Here is a 21,196-nt window from a genome sequence, read left to right as displayed (position 1 = left end):
TGTGGGACTGTTTACCAGGTCAAGGTGAAGCTGTGGGACTGTTGTCAAGGTGAAGCTGTGGGACTGTTGTCAAGGTGAAGCTGTGGGACTGTTGTCAAGGTGAAGCTGTGGGACTGTTGTCAAGGTGAAGCTGTGGGACTGTGTCTTTGTTTACTGACGTCTTAATGGGATGTATGATCATGTCGTTTATTTTTTTATTTGTATTTTAATGAGACAGGAAGTGACCAGTAAAGAATGCTGCTTATTGTTGCTTTATTACTCAAATTATAATCTGTATAAAACAAAGTTAAGTTATATAATCTGCTTTTGCATCATGCACTAAAAACAGAAGTTTAAAACTCTTAAACATCCATACAATACTAAAAATACATTTCTTCTCAATTCATAAACAGTAATCCAGAACAGGCACTTAAGAAATAGAGCAAGAAGAATAGCATGCAATAATCAAGACCATTTTACTATCAAAACTGTTTTTTTTGGGTCACATACACATATTTAGCAGATGTTGTTGCGGGTGTAGCGAAAATGCTTGTGTTCCTAGCTCCAACAGGTGCAGTAGTATCCAACAACACACACCAATCCAAGGTTCTCCCAGCGTATTCCACATCCCTGTAGTTTGTGGAATGGAGGTCTATTCAACGTGGTTAAACATTCAGAATGTTGCCCAAGGACCTAATGTATGCAACTGGTATAATGATTCTCTATTGGTCCTGACAGAAGCATCTGTCACAATGCATTTGTATCTGAATGTTCTATAACTTAAAGGGACACGTCACCAATGTTTAACCTCATATTTCATTGTCTCCAGCACCATATCATTGAAAACTATTTTTTGTTTTTGTTCTGTCCCCCCCCACCAAAAAAAATATATATAAATTGGTGGTGTCCCTTTTAATACCCTGTTGTTACTGCTGTTTGCCGTCGCCACGGAGACGTCGGTGACCCCTGATGACCTCGTGTACGGAGTCAGGGTCGTCTAGCGTGCTGAGGTCCCCCAGCTCGTCCGTGTTCCGCTCTACGACCTTCCTCAGTACGCGACGCATGATTTTTCCCGAGCGAGTCTTTGGCAGACACCTCACCACCTACAGAGATAAAAGCCCCCGTTTTGAAAACTTTAAAAGTGTATCTTTCCTTCCTCCCTTCATTAAAAAAAAAAACGTTTTGAAATGGGAGGGTACTACTTTAAGTTTACCAGAACACAGCTTTTGTTTTTTTCTGTTGCAAAACATTTTTTTTTGCTACAGTGTGACCTACTTAACACAATTCAGCTGTTTGTGCCTGTTAATGTTATAAGTCATGTTCAGGACAGTCTTGTGAGACTTTAGGACATTGTTTATGACCTTTATAAAGTAGGCAAATCAAATGTTATTGGCCACATACACATGGTTAGCAGATGTTAATGCGAGTGTAGGGAAATGCTTGTGCTTCTAGTTCCGACCATGCAGTAATATCTAACAAGTAATCTAACAATTTCACTACAACTCCCTAGTACACACAAGTGTAAAGGAATGAATAAGAATACAGTGCCTTGCGAAAGTATTCGGCCCCCTTGAACTTTGCGACCTTTTGCCACATTTCAGGCTTCAAACAAAGATATAAAACTATTTTTTTGTGAAGAATCAACAAGTGGGACACAATCATGAAGTGGAACGACATTTATTGGATATTTCAAACTTTTTTAACAAATCAAAAACTGAAAAATTGGGCGTGCAAAATGATTCAGCCCCTTTACTTTCAGTGCAGCAAACTCTCTCCAGAAGTTCAGTGAGGATCTCTGAATGATCCAATGTTGACCTAAATGACTAATGATGATAAATACAATCCACCTGTGTGTAATCAAGTCTCCGTATAAATGCACCTGCACTGTGATAGTCTCAGAGGTCCGTTAAAAGCGCAGAGAGCATCATGAAGAACAAGGAACACACCAGGCAGGTCCGAGATACTGTTGTGAAGAAGTTTAAAGCCGGATTTGGATACAAAAAGATTTCCCAAGCTTTAAACATCCCAAGGAGCACTGTGCAAGCGATAATATTGAAATGGAAGGAGTATCAGACCACTGCAAATCTACCAAGACCTGGCCGTCCCTCTAAACTTTCAGCTCATACAAGGAGAAGACTGATCAGAGATGCAGCCAAGAGGCCCATTGATCACTCTGGATGAACTGCAGAGATCTACAGCTGAGGTCGGAGACTCTGTCCATAGGACAACAATCAGTTGTATATTGCACAAATCTGGCCTTTATGGAAGAGTGGCAAGAAGAAAGCCATTTCTTAAAGATATCCATAAAAAGTGTCATTTAAAGTTTGCCACAAGCCACCTGGGAGACACACCAAACATGTGGAAGAAGGTGCTCTGGTCAGATGAAACCAAAATTGATCTTTTTGGCAACAATGCAAAACGTTATGTTTGGTGTAAAAGCAACACAGTTCATCACCCTGAACACACCATCCCCACTGTCAAACATGGTGGTGGCAGCATCATGTTTGGGCCTGCTTTTCTTCAGCAGGGACAGGGAAGATGGTTAAAATTGATAGGAAGATGGATGGAGCCAAATACAGGACCATTCTGGATGGAGTCTGCAAAAGACCTGAGACTGGGACGGAGATTTGTCTTCCAACAAGACGATGATCCAAAACATAAAACAAAATCTACAATGGAATGGTTCAAAAATAAACATATCCAGGTGTTAGAATGGCCAAGTCAAAGTCCAGACCTGAATCCAATCGAGAATCTGTGGAAAGAACTGAAAACTGCTGTTCACAAATGCTCTCCATCCAACCTCACTGAGCTCGAGCTGTTTTGCAAGGAGGAATGGGAAAAAATGTCTCTCGATGTGCAAAACTGATAGAGACATACCCCAAGCGACTTACAGCTGTAATCGCAGCAAAGTATTAACTTAAGGGGGCTGAATAATTTTGCACGCCCAATTTTTCAGTTTTTGATTTGTTAAAAAAGTTTGAAATATCCAATAAATGTCGTTCCACTTCATGATTGTGTCCCACTTGTTGTTGATTCTTCACAAAAAAATACAGTTTTATATCTTTATGTTTGAAGCCTGAAATGTGGCAAACGGTCGCAAAGTTCAAGGGGGCCGAATACTTTCGCAAGGCACTGTATGTACATGTAAATATATGGATGAGCGATGGCCGAACGGCATAGGCAAGATGCAGTAGATGGTATAGAATACAGTATATACATATGAGATGAGTAATGTAGGGTATGTAAACATTATATAAAGTGACATTGTTTAAAGTGACTAGTGATACATTTATTACATCCAATTATTAATTATTTAAGTGGATTGAGACTTGAGTCAGTATGTTGGCAGCAGCCTCTCTATGTTAGTGATGGCTGTGTAACAGTCTGATGGCCTTGAGATAGAAGCTGCTTTTCAGTCTCTCCGAGGGAAGGTTCAGAGAGTTCAAAGATTGTGTGAACGGACCCCACTAGACTACCAGTATTAGTGGTACTACCTGAATGAAGTCTGGGCAGGCGTACTTGGCGATGCTCCTGGACACCATCTCTCTGATCTGCTGAGCTAGAACATCCTCTTGAACCATCACTGCCTTCTTCAACACCACAAACACATACACACCTGGTCAGAGAAGAGGACAGTAGATCACCTATATGGCCGTAAAGGCTGCGTTTACACAGGCGGTCCAATTCTGATCTTTTGCCCAATTATTGGCAAAAATCAAAGGTGATCTGATTGGTCAAAAGATATCTAGAATATCTGTTTGTTGTTTACTATTGTCTAGCATATGACATGCTACATCATTTGCACAAGGTCACCTAAAGGTTATGTCAAGTTCACGTACAGTTGTTTGGATCAAGGTGGTGATTTTTTTTGTTTTTTTTTTACCTTTATTTTACTAGGCAAGTCAGTTAAGAACATATTCTTATGTTCAATGACAGGAACAGTGGGTTAACTGTCTGTCCAGGGGCAGAACGACAGATTTGTACCTTGTCAGCTCGGGGACTTGAACTTGTAACCTTCCGGTTACTAGTCCAACGCTCTAACCACTAGGCTACCCTGCCGCCCCCCACTCTAACCACTAGGCTACCCTACCGCCCCCCCACTCTAACCACTAGGCTACCCTGCCGCCCCCACTCTAACCACTAGGCTACCCTGCCGCCCCTCCACTCTAACCACTAGGCTACCCTGCCGCCCCCCACTCTAACCACTAGGCTACCCTGCCGCCCCCCCACTCTAACCACTAGGCTACCCTGCCGCCCCCCACTCTAACCACTAGGCTACCCTGCCGCCCCCACTCTAACCACTAGGCTACCCTGCCGCCCCCACTCTAACCACTAGGCTACCCTGCCGCCCCCACTCTAACCACTAGGCTACCCTGCCGCCCCCCACTCTAACCACTAGGCTACCCTGCCGCCCCCACTCTAACCACTAGGCTACCTTGCCGCCCCCACTCTAACCACTAGGCTACCCTGCCGCCCCCCACTCTAACCACTAGGCTACCCTGCCGCCCCCCCACTCTAACCACTAGGCTACCCTGCCGCCCCCACTCTAACCACTAGGCTACCCTACCGCCCCCACTCTAACCACTAGGCTACCCTGCCGCCCCCCACTCTAACCACTAGGCTACCCTGCCGCCCTCCACTCTAACCACTAGGCTACCCTGCCGCCCCCACTCTAACCACTAGGCTACCCTGCCGCCCCCCACTCTAACCACTAGGCTACCCTGCCGCCCCCACTCTAACCACTAGGCTACCCTGCCGCCCCCACTCTAACCACTAGGCTACCCTGCCGCCCCCCACTCTAACCACTAGGCTACCCTGCCGCCCCCACTCTAACCACTAGGCTACCCTGCCGCCCCCCACTCTAACCACTAGGCTACCCTGCCGCCCCCACTCTAACCACTAGGCTACCCTGCCGCCCCCACTCTAACCACTAGGCTACCCTGCCACCCCCCACTCTAACCACTAGGCTACCCTGCCGCCCCCCACTCTAACCACTAGGCTACCCTGCCGCCCCCAAGAAGTAATCCTCTAAAGACGTCAACTGTATATTTGTTCTCGACAGGGTAGGGGAGGGGCGAATTAATTGTAATCTGATTACAAACTGCAGTCAGGTAGGGGAAGGGGCGAATTAATTGTAATCTGATTACAAACTGCAGTCAGGTGGGGGAGGGGCGGATTACTTGTAATCTGATTACATACTGCAGTCAGGTAGGGGAGGGGCGGATTACTTGTAATCTGATTACATACTGCAGTCAGGTAGGGGAGGGGCAGATTACTTGTAATCTGATTACCAGCAATAATATTGTAATCAGATTACTTTGGAAAAACTAGAGGATTACTTCTTGGATTCATTTTAAATTCAGAAAGGATGTTTGCTAAAAAATGATGAAATCTTTCTGTTTTCTCAATTACATTCAATTCAGCATTGAAAGAAAAAAAAGGCGCAAGTTTAAGTTTGTTTCATCTGAGTGAGTCTGACCACCAATCAGAGACCACTATGATGACACCCCAAATGATGACCACCAATCAGAGACCACTATGATGACACCCCAAATGATGACCACCAATCAGAGACCACTATGATGACACGCCAAATGATGACCACCAATCAGAGACCACTTAGATGACACCCCAAATGATGACCACCAATCAGAGACCACTCTGATGACCACCAATCAGAGACCACTATGACACACCAAATGATGACAACCAATCAGAGACCACTATGATGACACACCAGATGATGACCACCAATCAGAGACCACTATGATGACACACCAGATGATGACCACCAATCAGAGACCACTATGACGGCACACCAGATGATGACCACCAATCAGAGACCACTATGATGGCACACCAAAATGATGACCACCAATCAGAGACCACTATGATGACACACCCAAATGTGTTTATAGGTTCCTTTTTTGTCTTCTTCTAATGCCTCTTAAAGGGAAAGTCATCTAAAAGTAACTGAAAGTCATCAGATTACATTACTGAGTTTGGCTAATCCATAAATTACATTATGGATTACAATTTTGGACAGGTAACTATTAACTGTAACAGATTACATTTAGAAAGTAACCTAGGCAACCCCGGTTGTTGATACATTTCCTTGAATTAGACACTAAGAGTGGAGAGTTAAGTGTAAAAGTCCATTGGTATAATCATGTAACCATGGTGCACGTCAAAGTTCCACGATGTCACTCACCCTCTCCTTTGATGTCATGGGAGTAGCCAATCGCAGCAGACTCAGCCACTCCAGGACACTGGTTCTAGGAGAGAATGCCATGGAATCAGTTCCAACTGTTAATAACGTCGACAAGGACATTTATACGATAAGCGACATTTATACGATAAGCGACATTTATACGATAAGCTTATCATTTCAGCTGATTTTTGTGTAGACTCGGGTAAAGTCCTGCAATAAGAAGTTATTTTGATAGGAACATTTGGACTCATGATCGTGATCAGTGATGTCGTGGTAGAAATAAATTGTTTGGTAAATGCTGACCGCCGTTCATGGTGATTATTTGTATTTTATTATGGATCCGCCCAATCAAAGTAATGCTCCCTATACATTCAATGCGGCAGGGGGGGCGGCAGGTAGCCTAGGACTAGTTACCAGAAGGTTGCAAGTTCAAATCCCTGAGCTGACAAGGTACAAATCTGTCGTTCTGCCCCTGACCAGGCAGTTAACCCACTGTTCCTAGGCCGTCATTGAAAATAAGAATTTGTTCTTAACTGACTTGCCTAGTTAAATAGAGGTCAAATTAAAATGCGTTTTTCTGTAAAAGATGGGGTAAGTGCGTTTACTCTCTGCTACACCACTGATCGTGAAGTTATTTTGAGAAGGACATTTGGTCACATCACGATCTTGTCTAGCCATCTTGTCTCAAGAGGACCACAATGGAAATAAGTCCCAGACTGTATTGTGTGTTATCCTCCATGATTTAACAATGGAAATAAGTCCCAGACTGTATAGTGTGTTATCCTCAATGATTTAACAATGGAAATAAGTCCCAGACTGTATAGTGTGTTATCCTCAATGATTTAACAATGGAAATAAGTCCCAGACTGTATAGTGTGTTATCCTCAATGATTTAACAATGGAAATAAGTCCCAGACTGTATAGTGTGTTATCCTCAATGATTTAACAATGGAAATAAGTCCCAGACTGTATAGTGTGTTATCCTCAATGATTTAACAATGGAAATAAGTCCCAGACTGTATTGTGCGTTATCCTCCATGATTTTATTCATGTGCATGTATGGCTTTTTCAAATGTTATGTGTGCTTGTTTTTTTTGTTTTTAAATGGTCAAATTAATAACCTAAACCAAACATGATTATGATCGTACATACCACCACATCCTCTAGTTCCGCAGTCCCAAGCCGGTGACCGCTCACGTTGATGACATCATCGAGACGGCCGACGATCTGGTAATAGCCTTCCTTGGAGCGGTGAGCACCGTCACCGGTGAAGAAGAAACCTAATAGTGGCGTGACACAATTTAGGGGACAGTATTGATTATAGCAGAGCGCTAGTCTCAGTCTGAGAAAGACAGGAAATTGAGCAGATTGTAGAACGCTAGTTTTTAAAGTCTGGATGGGTTGGTTTGTCTGTACCTGGATATGGCTGAAAATATGTCTCTGTGAATCTCTGGTGGTGGTTGTGGATTGTCCGGGCCATACCAGGCCAGGCCTGGGAGATACACAAAGCTCCAGTCGAATCATTGGAACTCAGCACTTCACCCTGGATACAATACACAACATTACTATTTCGAAGAGAAAAAAAATCCAAACTCCTTACGTATTTTATTATTTTTATGACAGGATAGGAGACAGAATAGAGGGATCAGAAATGCGTAGGGGATTGAACAGGGATCCTCGTCACAGCCAGAGTCATGTGGTTCCGGAGGAGAGAGTGTTACCCGCTCCACACTCCGCTCCACACTCCGCTCCACTCCACACTCCACTCCACTTCTTACTCCGCTCCGCTTCTTACTCCGCTCCACACTCCGCTCCACACTCCGCTCCACACTCCACGCACCGCTCCACACTCCACGCTCCACGCTCCACACTCCGCTCCACACTCCGCTCCACACTCCACTACGCTCCACGCTCCGCTCCACACTCCACGCTCCACTACGCTCCACGCTCCACACTCCGCGCTCCACACTCCGCGCTCCACACTCCGCTCCGCTCCACACTCCGCTCCGCTCCACACTCCGCTCCACACTCCGCTCCGCTCCACACTCCACGCTCCACACTCCACGCTCCACACTCCGCTCCACACTCCACGCTCCACACTCCGCTCCACACTCCGCTCCACTCCACACTCTGCTCCGCTCCACACTCCGCGCTCCACACCCCGCTCCACACTCCGCTCCACACCCCGCTCCACACCCCGCTCCACACCCCGCTCCACTCCACGCTCCACACTCCACACCCCGCTCCACGCTCCGCTCCGCTCCACACTCCGCTCCACTCCGCTCCACACTCCGCTCCACACCCCGCTCCACACTCCGCTCCACACCCCGCTCCACACTCCGCTCCACACCCCGCTCCACACCCCGCTCCACTCCGCTCCACACTCCGCTCCACACCCCGCTCCACACCCCGCTCCGCTCCACACTCCGCTCCGCTCCACACTCCGCTCCACACCCCGCTCCACACTCCGCTCCACACCCCGCTCCACACCCCGCTCCACACTCCACGCTCCACACTCCGCGCTCCACTCCACGCTCCACACTCCGCTCCACTCCGCTCCACACTCCGCGCTCCACACCCCGCTCCACACCCCGCTCCACTCCACTCCGCTCCACACTCCGCTCCACTCCACTCCGCTCCACACCCCACTCCACTCCGCTCCACACTCCGCTCCCTCCGCTCCACACCCCGCTCCACACTCCACACCCCGCTCCACACCCCCGCTCCACACTCCGCTCCACACTCCCGCTCCGCTCCACACCCCGCTCCACTCCACTCCGCTCCACTCCACACCCCGCTCCACACCCCGCTCCACTCCACTCCGCTCCACACCCCGCTCCCACTCCGCTCCACACCCCGCTCCACACCCCGCTCCACACCCACGCTCCACACTCCGCGCCCACTCCACGCTCCACACTCCCGCTCCACTCCCGCTCCACACCCCGCTCCACACTCCGCGCTCCACACCCCGCTCCACACCCCGCTCCTCCACTCCGCTCCACACTCCGCTCCACTCCACTCCGCTCCACACCCCACTCCGCTCCACACTCCGCTCCACTCCGCTCCACACCCCGCTCCACACTCCACACCCCGCTCCACACCCCGCTCCACACTCCGCTCCACACTCCGCTCCGCTCCACACCCCGCTCCACTCCACTCCGCTCCACACCCCGCTCCACACCCCGCTCCACTCCACTCCGCTCCACACCCCGCTCCACTCCGCTCCACACCCCGCTCCACACACACAACACAACACAATGTCTGGTTGAATAGACAGCAGAGTGACAGTATTGTGTGTGGAAGAGGGAAGTGGGATATCAGACTGCTTCCAAACAGACCAGACAGCTGGGAAGCCCCAACAACAGATTACCAGCTGGTCAGAGAATGTTGTGGCTCTTAGTGAGGAGAGAAAGAGACAAATAGAGAGCAAGAGACAGAGAGATAGGGAGGAGGAGAGAGAGAGAGAGAGGGAGGAGGGGAGAGAGAAAGAAAGAAAGAAAGAAAGAAAGAGAGAGAGAAAGAAAGAAAGAAAGAGAGAGAAAGAAAGAAAGAGAGAGAGAGAAAGGGGGAGGAGGGGGAGAGAGAGAGAGAAAGAGAGAGAGGAGGGGAGAGAGAGAGAGAGAAGGGGAGAGAGAGAGAGAGAGAGAGAGAGAGGGAGGGAGAGAGAGGGAGGAGGGGAGAGAGAGAGCCCCCCCCCCAATGGACTAGCACACCATCGCCAGTCACTACCTCAGTGTCCAGCAGTGCCGGCTTGATCCCGTAAAACGGTCGCATAGCCATGCCCGGAACGATCTCCGCCTCTGGGTCCGACGGCCTGGGAGCGATGCAGATCCCACCGGTCTCTGGAGAGACGGGAATAATACAGCAATGAGAGAGAACTGCTTTTCTAAGGAATCTAATATATGTTATGAACACTGGAAAGTGCCCTCTTCACTGATCGGGATTTGACTGAATAGGCGAATGTCTTTTCAAGGTTTTGAACAAGGCCTAAACTTTGACCACACCATATTGTTGTGGCCCCTGAAAAGATCCCCAAAACAAAATGTCACAGTATAAAGACTAGAGTAAATTCTACAATTAGGGATGGAGGTTAGTGGAAAATAATAAAGAAGGAAAATATATTTAAAGAAATATATATGTAAAATAATACATAGATGTTATACATAGATTTACCCAACAAATATATGGGGGATTGGAAATGATGCAGACAATTACATTGATGGAAGCTACAATCTATCTGCAATTGTTAAAGCTGATCTTCCCCCTAAAAAATACAATCAATAAATAAAAGAACTAGAGAAAGTTAAGAGGAGATTAAAGGTTGATGAGGAAAAAGGAGACGGCAAAGAGAACCAGAACAAGTTTTTGTAAACAACCAGTTTGTCAGTCTGTCAGCATAATAAGCCCGGATCCTTTAGCTACAGATGTCGATGAGAGAATTACGGCCATGTTAAAAGTCAATTAAATGCAATTAGGTTTGACTCTATCCTGCGACCAGGCCATGCTAATCTACTAATCGGCTAATCTACCCTGCTAATCTGGCTGGTGTGGAGCTGGATTGACAGAGGATTGAGTCCCAAATGGCACCCTATTCCCTTTAGAGTGCACTACTATGGGTCCTGGTCTAAAGTAGTGCACTACTATGGGTCCTGGTCTAAAATAGTGCACTACTATGGGCCCTGGTCTAAAATAGTGCACTACTATGGGCTCTGGTCTAAAGTAGTGCACTACTATGGGTCCTGGTCTAAAGTAGTGCACTACTATGGGTCCTGGTCTAAAGTAGTGCACTGTAAAATTAATAGGGTACTATTTGGGAGGCACACAGGGTCTCCATAGAACTAGGACACCACAGATTAACATCCCACACAGGGGCAAGGTGCCAACCAGTCAGCCAGCCAGGCAGTCAGCCAGCCAGTCAGTCAACTAGCCAGTCAGCTAGCTAGCCAGTCAGCCAGGCAGTCATCCAGCCAGTCAGCCAGCCAGCCATTCAGCCAGCCAGCCAGTCAACCAGCCATCCAGTCAGTCAACCAGCCAGTCAGTCAGCCAGCCAGTCAGCCAACCAGTCAGCCAGCCAGCCAGCCAGCCAGTCAGCCAACCAGTCAGCCAACCAGGCAGTCAACTAGCCAGCCAGCCAGCCAGTCAGTCAACCAGCCAGTCAGTCAACCAGCCAGCCAGCCAGCCAGCCAGTCAGCAAGTCAACCAGTCAAATCTCCTTATTTGCCCCTGTAATGGACTTGTTTTATCACATAGATCAAACTGCCAGCAATTACCAATAATGCAATTTAGTGTTAATTGGAAAATCTGGACATAACGACATAATCCTCTGTTCTGAGGTAGGGTATTTGGGTCATATCTGTGTCATTAATGCTCCATGCTAAATTATGCATGTTTAATTATAAATATTAAAAGGAACAGCCTGGGATTGAAACAACAACAACAAATGGCAATACATCATTCATTTAAAAGTCTCAAAATTGATGTACCAATCCCAGATTGCCCCTTTAATATGCCCCTTGTGTGATAATTAACATTATTCCGGTGAATTTATTTTAATTACTCAATGACTGTAATTTGGTGCGATTGAGGACTGAAATATATAAGGTCAACCTGAATTTTTGTTAGATTAGCCTCAAATCAGATATGGTTTTAAAAACATGTTTTTTATCGCCCAGCGCTAAACTCATTTAGTGGAAGAACATTGGTTACAGGCCTGTTATTGTTGGCTATTTTCCACTGACGTAATGATAGAATTGGTTACAATGCAGCAAACGATATAGCTTTCTATTCAAACAAAGGTGTGTGAGGTATTGACCCTAAAAAGAGAACGTATGGAAAGCTAGCTAATGTACAAAGTCATTGTCTAGCTCGGGCCTACGAACTGTTAGCTTGTTAGCACAGGCCTGCTAACCGTCTGAACCACCGCGTCCCAATCACTCTCTGACCCCATTTACTTTCTATCTCTTTTTGATTTTTAATTTGTTTATACCTTCCGGAAACCTGCCTCACCCAATGTGATACGGAATCGCTATTACTTTTACTCTTATTTTTATTTTTATGACACACTCAAGAACCTCCAGACGCTAACTAGCTACAAGCTATTTAGTCATTGTTAGTTTTTTAAAAACCTGGATAACACTCGCCAGCCCAGCCTCCCTGCCCATCCACCGCTGCCCCCTGGACACTGATCTCTTGGCTACATAGCTGACGCACGCTGGACTGTCCATTAATCACGGTACTCCTTTCTGCTTGTTTGTCTTACCTGTCGGCCCCGTTGCCTAGTCAACGCCATTTTACCTGCTATGCTGTTTGTTGTGCTAGCGGATTAGCCTCGCCTACTGTTTTTAGCTAGCTTTCCAAATTCAACACCTGTGATTACTGTATGCCTCGCTGTATGTCTCTCTCAGATGTCAATATGCCTTGTATACTGTTGTTCAGGTTAGTTATCATTGTTTTAGTTCACAATGGAGCCCCTAGACCCACTCTGCATACCCCTGTTACCTCCTTTGTCCCACCTCCCACACATGCGGTGACCTCACCCATTACAACCAGCATGTCCAGAGATACAACCTCTCTCATCATCACCCAGTGCCTGGGCCTACCTCCGCTGTACCCGCACCCCACCATACCCCTGTCTGCGCATTATGCCCTGAATATATTCTACCATGCCCAGAAACCTGCTCCTCTTATCCTCTGCCCCCAACGCTCTAGGCGACCAGTTTTGATAGCCTTTAGCCGCACCCTCATACTACTCCTTCTCTGTTCCGCGGGTGATGTGGAGGTAAACCCAGGCCCTGCATGTCCGCAGGTACCCTCATTTGTTGACTTCTGTGATCGAAAAAGCCTTGGTTTTATGCATGTCAACATCAGAAGCCTCCTCCCTAAGTTTGTTTTACTCACTGCTTTAGCACACTCTGCTAACCCTGATGTCCTTGCCGTGTCTGAATCCTGGCTCAGGAAGGCCACCAAAAATTCAGAGATTTCCATACCCAACTATAACATCTTCCGTCAAGATAGAACTGCCAAAGGGGGCGGAGTTGCAGTCTACTGCAGAGATAGCCTGCAAAGTAATGTCATACTTTCCAGGTCCATACCCAAACAGTTCGAACTACTAATTTTGAAAATTACCCTCTCCAGAAATAAGTCTCTCACTGTTGCCGCCTGCTACCGACCACCCTCAGCTCCCAGCTGTGCCCTGGACACCATTTGTGAATTGATCGCCCCCCATCTAGCTTCAGAGTTTGTTCTGTTAGGTGACCTAAACTGGGATATGCTTAACACCCCGGCAGTCCTACAATGTAAGCTAGATGCCCTCAATCTCACTCAAATCATCAAGGAACCCACCAGGTACAACCCTAACTCTGTAAACAAGGGCACCCTCATAGACGTCATCCTGACCAACTGGCCCTCCAAATACACCTCCGCTGTCTTCAACCAGGATCTCAGCGATCACTGCCTCATTGCCTGTATCCGCCACGGAGCCGCAGTCAAACGATCACATCTCATCACTGTCAAACGCTCCCTAAAACACTTCTGTGAGCAGGCCTTTCTAATCGACCTGGCCCGGGTATCCTGGAAGGACATTGACCTCATCCCGTCAGTTGAGGATGCCTGATCATTCTTTAAAAGTAACTTCCTCACCATTTTAGATAAGCATGCTCCGTTCAAAAAATGCAGAACCAAGAACAGATACAGCCCTTGGTTCACTCCAGACCTGACTGCCCTCGACCAGCACAAAAACATCCTGTGGCGGACTGCAATAGCATCGAATAGCCCCCGTGATATGCAACTGTTCAGGGAAGTCAGGAACCAATACACGCAGTCAGTCAGGAAAGCTAAGGCCAGCTTCTTCAGGCAGAAGTTTGCATCCTGTAGCTCCAACTCCAAAAAGTTCTGGGACACTGTGAAGTCCATGGAGAACAAGAGCACCTCCTCCCAGCTGCCCACTGCACTGAGGCTAGGTAACACGGTCTCCACCGATAAATCCACGATTATCGAAAGCTTCAATAAGCACTTCTCAATGGCTGGCCATGCCTTCCGCCTGGCTACTCCAACCTCGGCCAACAGCTCCGCCCCCCCCGCAGCTCCTCGCCCAAGCCTCTCCAGGTTCTCCTTTACCCAAATCCAGATAGCAGATGTTCTGAAAGAGCTGCAAAACCTAGACGCGTACAAATCAGCTGGGCTTGACAATCTGGGCCCTCTATTTCTGAAACTATCTGCCGCCATTGTCGCAACCCCTATTACCAGCCTGTTCAACCTCTCTTTCATATCGTCTGAGATCCCCAAGGATTGGAAAGCTGCCGCAGTCATCCCCCTCTTCAAAGGGGGAGACACCCTGGACCCAAACTGCTATAGACCTATATCCATCCTGCCCTGCCTATCTAAGGTCTTCGAAAGCCAAGTCAACAAACAGGTCACTGACCATCTCGAATCCCACCGTACCTTCTCCGCTGTGCAATCTGGTTTCCGAGCCGGTCACGGGTGCACCTCAGCCACGCTCAAGGTACTAAACGATATCATAACCGCCATCGATAAAAGACAGTACTGTGCAGCCGTCTTCATCGACCTCGCCAAGGCTTTCGACTCTGTCAATCACCATATTCTTATCGGCAGACTCAATAGCCTCGGTTTCTCGGATGACTGCCTTGCCTGGTTCACCAATTACTTTGCAGACAGAGTTCAGTGTGTCAAATCGGAGGGCATGCTGTCCGGTCCTCTGGCAGTCTCTATGGGGGTGCCACAGGGTTCAATTCTCGGGCCGACTCTTTTCTCTGTATATATCAATGATGTTGCTCTTGCTGCGGGCGATTCCCTGATCCACCTCTACGCAGACGACACCATTCTATATACTTTCGGCCCGTCAATGGACACTGTGCTATCTAACCTCCAAACGAGCTTCAATGCCATACAGCACTCCTTCCGTGGCCTCCAACTGCTCTTAAACGCGAGTAAAACCAAATGCATGCTTTTCAACCGATCGCTGCCTGCACCCGCACTAGCATCACCACCCTGGATGGTTCCGACCTTGAATATGTGGACATCTATAAGTACCTAGGTGTCTGGCTAGACTGCAAACTCTCCTTCCAGACTCACATCAAACATCTCCAATCGAAAATCAAATCAAGAGTCGGCTTTCTATTCCGCAACAAAGCCTCCTTCACTCACGCCGCCAAGCTTACCCTAGTAAAACTGACTATCCTACCGATCCTCGACTTCGGCGATGTCATCTACAAAATGGCTTCCAACACTCTACTCAGCAAACTGGATGCAGTCTATCACAGTGCCATCCGTTTTGTCACCAAAGCACCTTATACCACCCACCACTGCGACTTGTATGCTCTAGTCGGCTGGCCCTCGCTACATATTCGTCGCCAGACCCACTGGCTCCAGGTCATCTACAAGTCCATGCTAGGTAAAGCTCCGCCTTATCTCAGTTCACTGGTCACGATGGCAACACCCATCCGTAGCACGCGCTCCAGCAGGTGTATCTCACTGATCATCCCTTAAGCCAACACCTCATTTGGCCGCCTTTCGTTCCAGTACTCTGCTGCCTGTGACTGGAACGAACTGCAAAAATCGCTGAAGTTGGAGACTTTTATCTCCCTCACCAACTTCAAACATCAGCTATCCGAGCAGCTAACCGATCGCTGCAGCTGTACATAGTCTATTGGTAAATAGCCCACCCATTTTCACCTACCTCATTCCCATACTGTTTTTATACTGTTTTTTTATTTTTTATTTATTTACTTTTCTGCTCTTTTGCACACCAATATCTCTACCTGTACATGACCATCTGATCATTTATCACTCCAGTGTTAATCTGCAAAATTGTATTATTCGCCTACCTCCTCATGCCTTTTGCACACATTGTATATAGACTGCCCATTTTTTTTCTACTGTGTTATTGACTTGTTAATTGTTTACTCCATGTGTAACTCTGTGTTGTCTGTTCACACTGCTATGCTTTATCTTGGCCAGGTCGCAGTTGCAAATGAGAACTTGTTCTCAACTAGCCTACCTGGTTAAATAAAGGTGAAATAAAAAAAAATAAAAAATAAAAAAATTGGTGGGGAGCCCTCAGAGCAGGCTAGCTAATGTACTGGTGGGGAGCCCTCAGAGCAGGCTAGCTAATGTACTGGTGGGGAGCCCTCAGAGCAGGCTAGCTAATGTACTGGTGGTGAGCCCTCAGAGCAGGCTAGCTAATGTACTGGTGGTGAGAGCAGGCTAGCAGAGCAGGCTAGCTAATGTACTGGTGGTGAGCCCTCAGAGCAGGCTAGCTAATGTACTGGTGGTGAGCCCTCAGAGCAGGCTAGCTAATGTACTGGTGGTGAGCCCTCAGAGCAGGCTAGCTAATGTACTGGTGGTGAGCCCTCAGAGCAGGCTAGCTAATGTACTGGTGGTGAGCCCTCAGAGCAGGCTAGCTAATGTACTGGTGGTGAGCCCTCAGAGCAGGCTAGCTAATGTACTGGTGGTGAGCCCTCAGAGCAAAAAAAAAGGAAAGAAAGAGAGAATATTTGACATTTTAGTCTTTTAGCAGACACTCTTATCCGGAGCGACTTACAGTCACAAAGAACAAGGAGAGAGAGTGAAATTGTATTGCTGCAAAGTGTTTGTTTCCAAGTTCCTCTGTCTGCCTCTGCTGCTGCCGCTCTGGGGTCAGATATCTGGCAGTATTAAAATAACATCTGGTTTGATGCAGTCCAGAAGGGATAAAAAAAAAAAAATTAATTTGATTGGCCGGAGAGCAGGGTGTGTAGTGTGTCTGTGTGTGTGGTTATGTGTGTTTGTGCGTACGTAATAGTATATTACCTCACGCCGAGCAGCACTCCCCCTACTGTATTACCTCAGCACTCCCCCTACTGTATTACCTCAGCACTCCCCCTACTGTATTACCTCACGCCGAGCAGCACTCCCCCTACTGTATTACCTCACGCCGAGCAGCACTCCCCCTACTGTATTACCTCACGCCGAGCAGCACTCCCCCTACTGTATTACCTCACGCTGAGCAGCACTCCCCTTACTGTATTACCTCACACTGAGCAGCACTCCCCCTACTGTATTACCTCCCACTGAGCAGCACTCCCCCTACTGTATTACCTCACACTGAGCAGCACTCCCCCTACTGTATTACCTCACACTGAGCAGCACTCCCCCTACTGTATTACCTCACGCCGAGCAGCACTCCCCCTACTGTATTACCTCACGCTGAGCAGCACTCCACCTACTGTATTACCTCACACTGCACCTCCCCCTACTGTATTACCTCACACTGAGCAGCATTCCCCCTACTGTATTACCTCACACTGAGCAGCACTCCCCCTACTGTATTACCTCACGCTGAGCAGCACTCCCCTTACTGTATTACCTCACGCTGAGCAGCACTCCACCTACTGTATTACCTCCCACTCCCCCTACTGTATTACCTCACGCGGAGCAGCACTCCCCCTACTGTATTACCTCACACTGAGCAGCACTCCCCCGTACTGTATTACCTCAGGCTGAGCAGCACTCCCCCTACTGTATTACCTCACACTGAGCAGCACTCCCCCTACTGTATTACCTCACGCCGAGCAGCACTCCCCTTACTGTATTACCTCACGCCGAGCAGCACTCCCCCTACTGTATTACCTCACGCCGAGCAGCACTCCCCCTACTGTATTACCTCACACTGAGCAGCACTCCCCGTACTGTATTACCTCAGGCTGAGCAGCACTCCCCCTACTGTATTACCTCACACTGAGCAGCACTCCCCTACTGTATTACCTCACACTGAGCAGCACTCCCCTACTGTATTACCTCACGCCGAGCAGCACTCCCCTACTGTATTACCTCACGCCGAGCAGCACTCCCCTACTGTATTACCTCAGCACTCCCCTACTGTATTACCTCACGCTGAGCAGCACCCCCTACTGTATTACCTCAGCACTCCCCTACTGTATTACCTCAAGCTGAGCAGCACCCCCCCTACTGTATTGCCTCACGCTGAGCAGCACTCCCCCTACTGTATTACCTCAGCACTCCCCCTACTGTATTACCTCACACGGAGCAGCACTCCCCCTACTGTATTACCTCAGCACTCCCCCTACTGTATTACCTCATGCTGAGCAGCACTCCCCGTACTGTATTACCTCACACTGCACCTCCCCCTACTGTATTACCTCACGCTGAGCAGCACTCCCCCTACTGTATTACCTCACACTGCACCTCCCCTACTGTATTACCTCACAGTGAGCAGCACTCCCCCTACTGTATTACCTCACGCTGAGCAGCACTCCCCCTACTGTATTACCTCACACTGAGCAGCACTCCCCCTACTGTATTACCTCACGCGGAGCAGCACTCCCCCTACTGTATTACCTCACGCGGAGCAGCACTCCCCCTACTGTATTACCTCACGCGGAAAAGCACTCCCCCTACTGTATTACCTCACGCTGAGCAGCACTCCACCTACTGTATTACCTCACGCTGAGCAGCACTCCACCTATTGTATTACCTCACGCTGAGCAGCACTCCACCTACTGTATTACCTCCCACTCCCCCTACTGTATTACCTCACGCTGAGCAGCACTCCACCTACTGTATTACCCGCCCACTCCCCCTACTGTATTACCTCACGCTGAGCAGCACTCCCCCTACTGTATTACCTCACGCCGAGCAGCACTCCCCCTACTGTATTACCTCCCACTCCCCCTACTGTATTACCTCACGCTGAGCAGCACTCCCCCTACTGTATTACCTCACACTGCACCTCCCCTACTGTATTACCTCACAGTGAGCAGCACTCCCCTACTGTATTACCTCACACTGAGCAGCACTCCCCCTACTGTATTACCTCACACTGAGCTGCACTCCCCTACTGTATTACCTCACACTGAGCAGCATTCCTCATACTGTATTACCTCACACTGAGCAGCACTCCCCCTACTGTATTACCTCACGCTGAGCAGCACTCCCCTACTGTATTACCTCACGCTGAGCAGCACTCCCCTACTGTATTACCTCACACTGAGCAGCACTCCCCTACTGTATTACCTCACACTGCACCTCCCCTACTGTATTACCTCACGCTGAGCAGCACTCCCCTACTGTATTACCTCACACTGCACCCCCCTACTGTATTACCTCACAGTGAGCAGCACTCCCCTACTGTATTACCTCACACTGAGCAGCACTCCCCCTACTGTATTACCTCACACTGAGCAGCACTCCCCTACTGTATTACCTCACACTGAGCAGCACTCCCCTACTGTATTACCTCACACTGAGCAGCATTCCCACACTACTGTATTACCTCACACTGAGCAGCACTCCCCCTACTGTATTACCTCACGCTGAGCAGCACTCCCCTACTGTATTACCTCACGCTGAGCAGCACTCCCCTACTGTATTACCTCACACTGAGCAGCACTCCCCTACTGTATTACCTCACGCTGAGCAGCACTCCCCTACTGTATTACCTACACCTCGCTGAGCAGCACTCCCCCCTACTGTATTACCTCACGCTGAGCAGCACTCCACCTACTGTATTACCTCCAACTCCCCTACTGTATTACCTCCAACTCCCCTACTGTATTACCTCAGCACTCCCCTACTGTATTACCTCACGCTGAGCAGCACTCCCCTACTGTATTACCTCACGCTGAGCAGCACTCCCCTACTGTATTACCTCCCACTCCCCCTACTGTATTACCTCACGCTGAGCAGCACTCCCCCTACTGTATTACCTCACGCGGAGCAGCACTCCCCCTACTGTATTACCTCACGCGGAAAAGCACTCACCCCTACTGTATTACCTCACGCTGAGCAGCACTCTCCCCTACTGTATTACCTCACGCTGAGCAGCACTCCACCTACTGTATTACCTCACGCTGAGCAGCACTCCACCTATTGTATTACCTCACGCTGAGCAGCACTCCACCTACTGTATTACCTCCCACTCCCCTACTGTATTACCTCACGCTGAGCAGCACTCCACCTACTGTATTACCTCCCACTCCCCTACTGTATTACCTCACGCTGAGCAGCACTCCCCTACTGTATTACCTCACGCCGAGCAGCACTCCCCCTACTGTATTACCTCCCACTCCCCCTACTGTATTACCTCACGCTGAGCAGCACTCCCCCTACTGTATTACCTCACACTGCACCTCCCCCTACTGTATTACCTCACAGTGAGCAGCACTCCCCCTACTGTATTACCTCACACTGAGCAGCACTCCCCCTACTGTATTACCTCACACTGAGCTGCACTCCCCCTACTGTATTACCTCACACTGAGCAGCATTCCCCATACTGTATTACCTCACACTGAGCAGCACTCCCCCTACTGTATTACCTCACGCTGAGCAGCACTCCCCCTACTGTATTACCTCACGCTGAGCAGCACTCCCCCTACTGTATTACCTCACACTGAGCAGCACTCCCCCTACTGTATTACCTCACGCTGAGCAGCACTCCCCCTACTGTATTACCTCACACTGCACCCCCCCTACTGTATTACCTCACAGTGAGCAGCACTCCCCCTACTGTATTACCTCACACTGAGCAGCACTCCCCCTACTGTATTACCTCACACTGAGCAGCACTCCCCCTACTGTATTACCTCACACTGAGCAGCATTCCCCATACTGTATTACCTCACACTGAGCAGCACTCCCCCTACTGTATTACCTCACGCTGAGCAGCACTCCACCTACTGTATTACCTCCAACTCCCCCTACTGTATTACCTCCAACTCCCCCTACTGTATTACCTCAGCACTCCCCCTACTGTATTACCTCACGCAGAGCAGCACCTCCCCTACTGTATTACCTCACGCTGAGCAGCACTCCCCCTACTGTATTACCTCCCACTCCCCCTACTGTATTACCTCACGCTGAGCAGCACTCCACCTACTGTATTACCTCCCACTCCCCCTACTGTATTACCTCACGCTGAGCAGCACCTCCCCTACTGTATTACCTCACGCTGAGCAGCACTCCCCCTACTGTATTACCTCCCACTCCCCCT

The 21,196-nt window shown here is 48.8% G+C and overlaps 1 protein-coding gene across 1 annotated transcript in view; it reads right to left on the bottom strand.

The window, feature by feature from the left end:
• Positions 1–233: 233 nt before the first annotated feature.
• Positions 234–21,196, bottom strand: part of LOC115122080 (acetyl-coenzyme A synthetase 2-like, mitochondrial) — a 34,531-nt gene continuing 13,568 nt past the window's right edge. The window contains exons 9-14 of the mRNA XM_065026165.1: positions 9,920–10,032; positions 7,607–7,733; positions 7,343–7,470; positions 6,191–6,254; positions 3,474–3,595; positions 234–1,082 (exon numbers count right to left, since the gene is read on the bottom strand). Of these exons, the coding sequence (XP_064882237.1) occupies positions 906–1,082; positions 3,474–3,595; positions 6,191–6,254; positions 7,343–7,470; positions 7,607–7,733; positions 9,920–10,032 (731 nt within the window). The 3' untranslated portion in view covers positions 234–905. The remainder of the gene's footprint in view (positions 1,083–3,473; positions 3,596–6,190; positions 6,255–7,342; positions 7,471–7,606; positions 7,734–9,919; positions 10,033–21,196) is intronic.

The sequence above is a fragment of the Oncorhynchus nerka genome, linkage group LG13, assembly GCF_034236695.1.
Source record: "Oncorhynchus nerka isolate Pitt River linkage group LG13, Oner_Uvic_2.0, whole genome shotgun sequence".
Classification (NCBI taxonomy): Eukaryota; Metazoa; Chordata; class Actinopteri; order Salmoniformes; family Salmonidae; genus Oncorhynchus; species Oncorhynchus nerka.
This window is presented reverse-complemented; position numbering and strand designations above follow the sequence as displayed.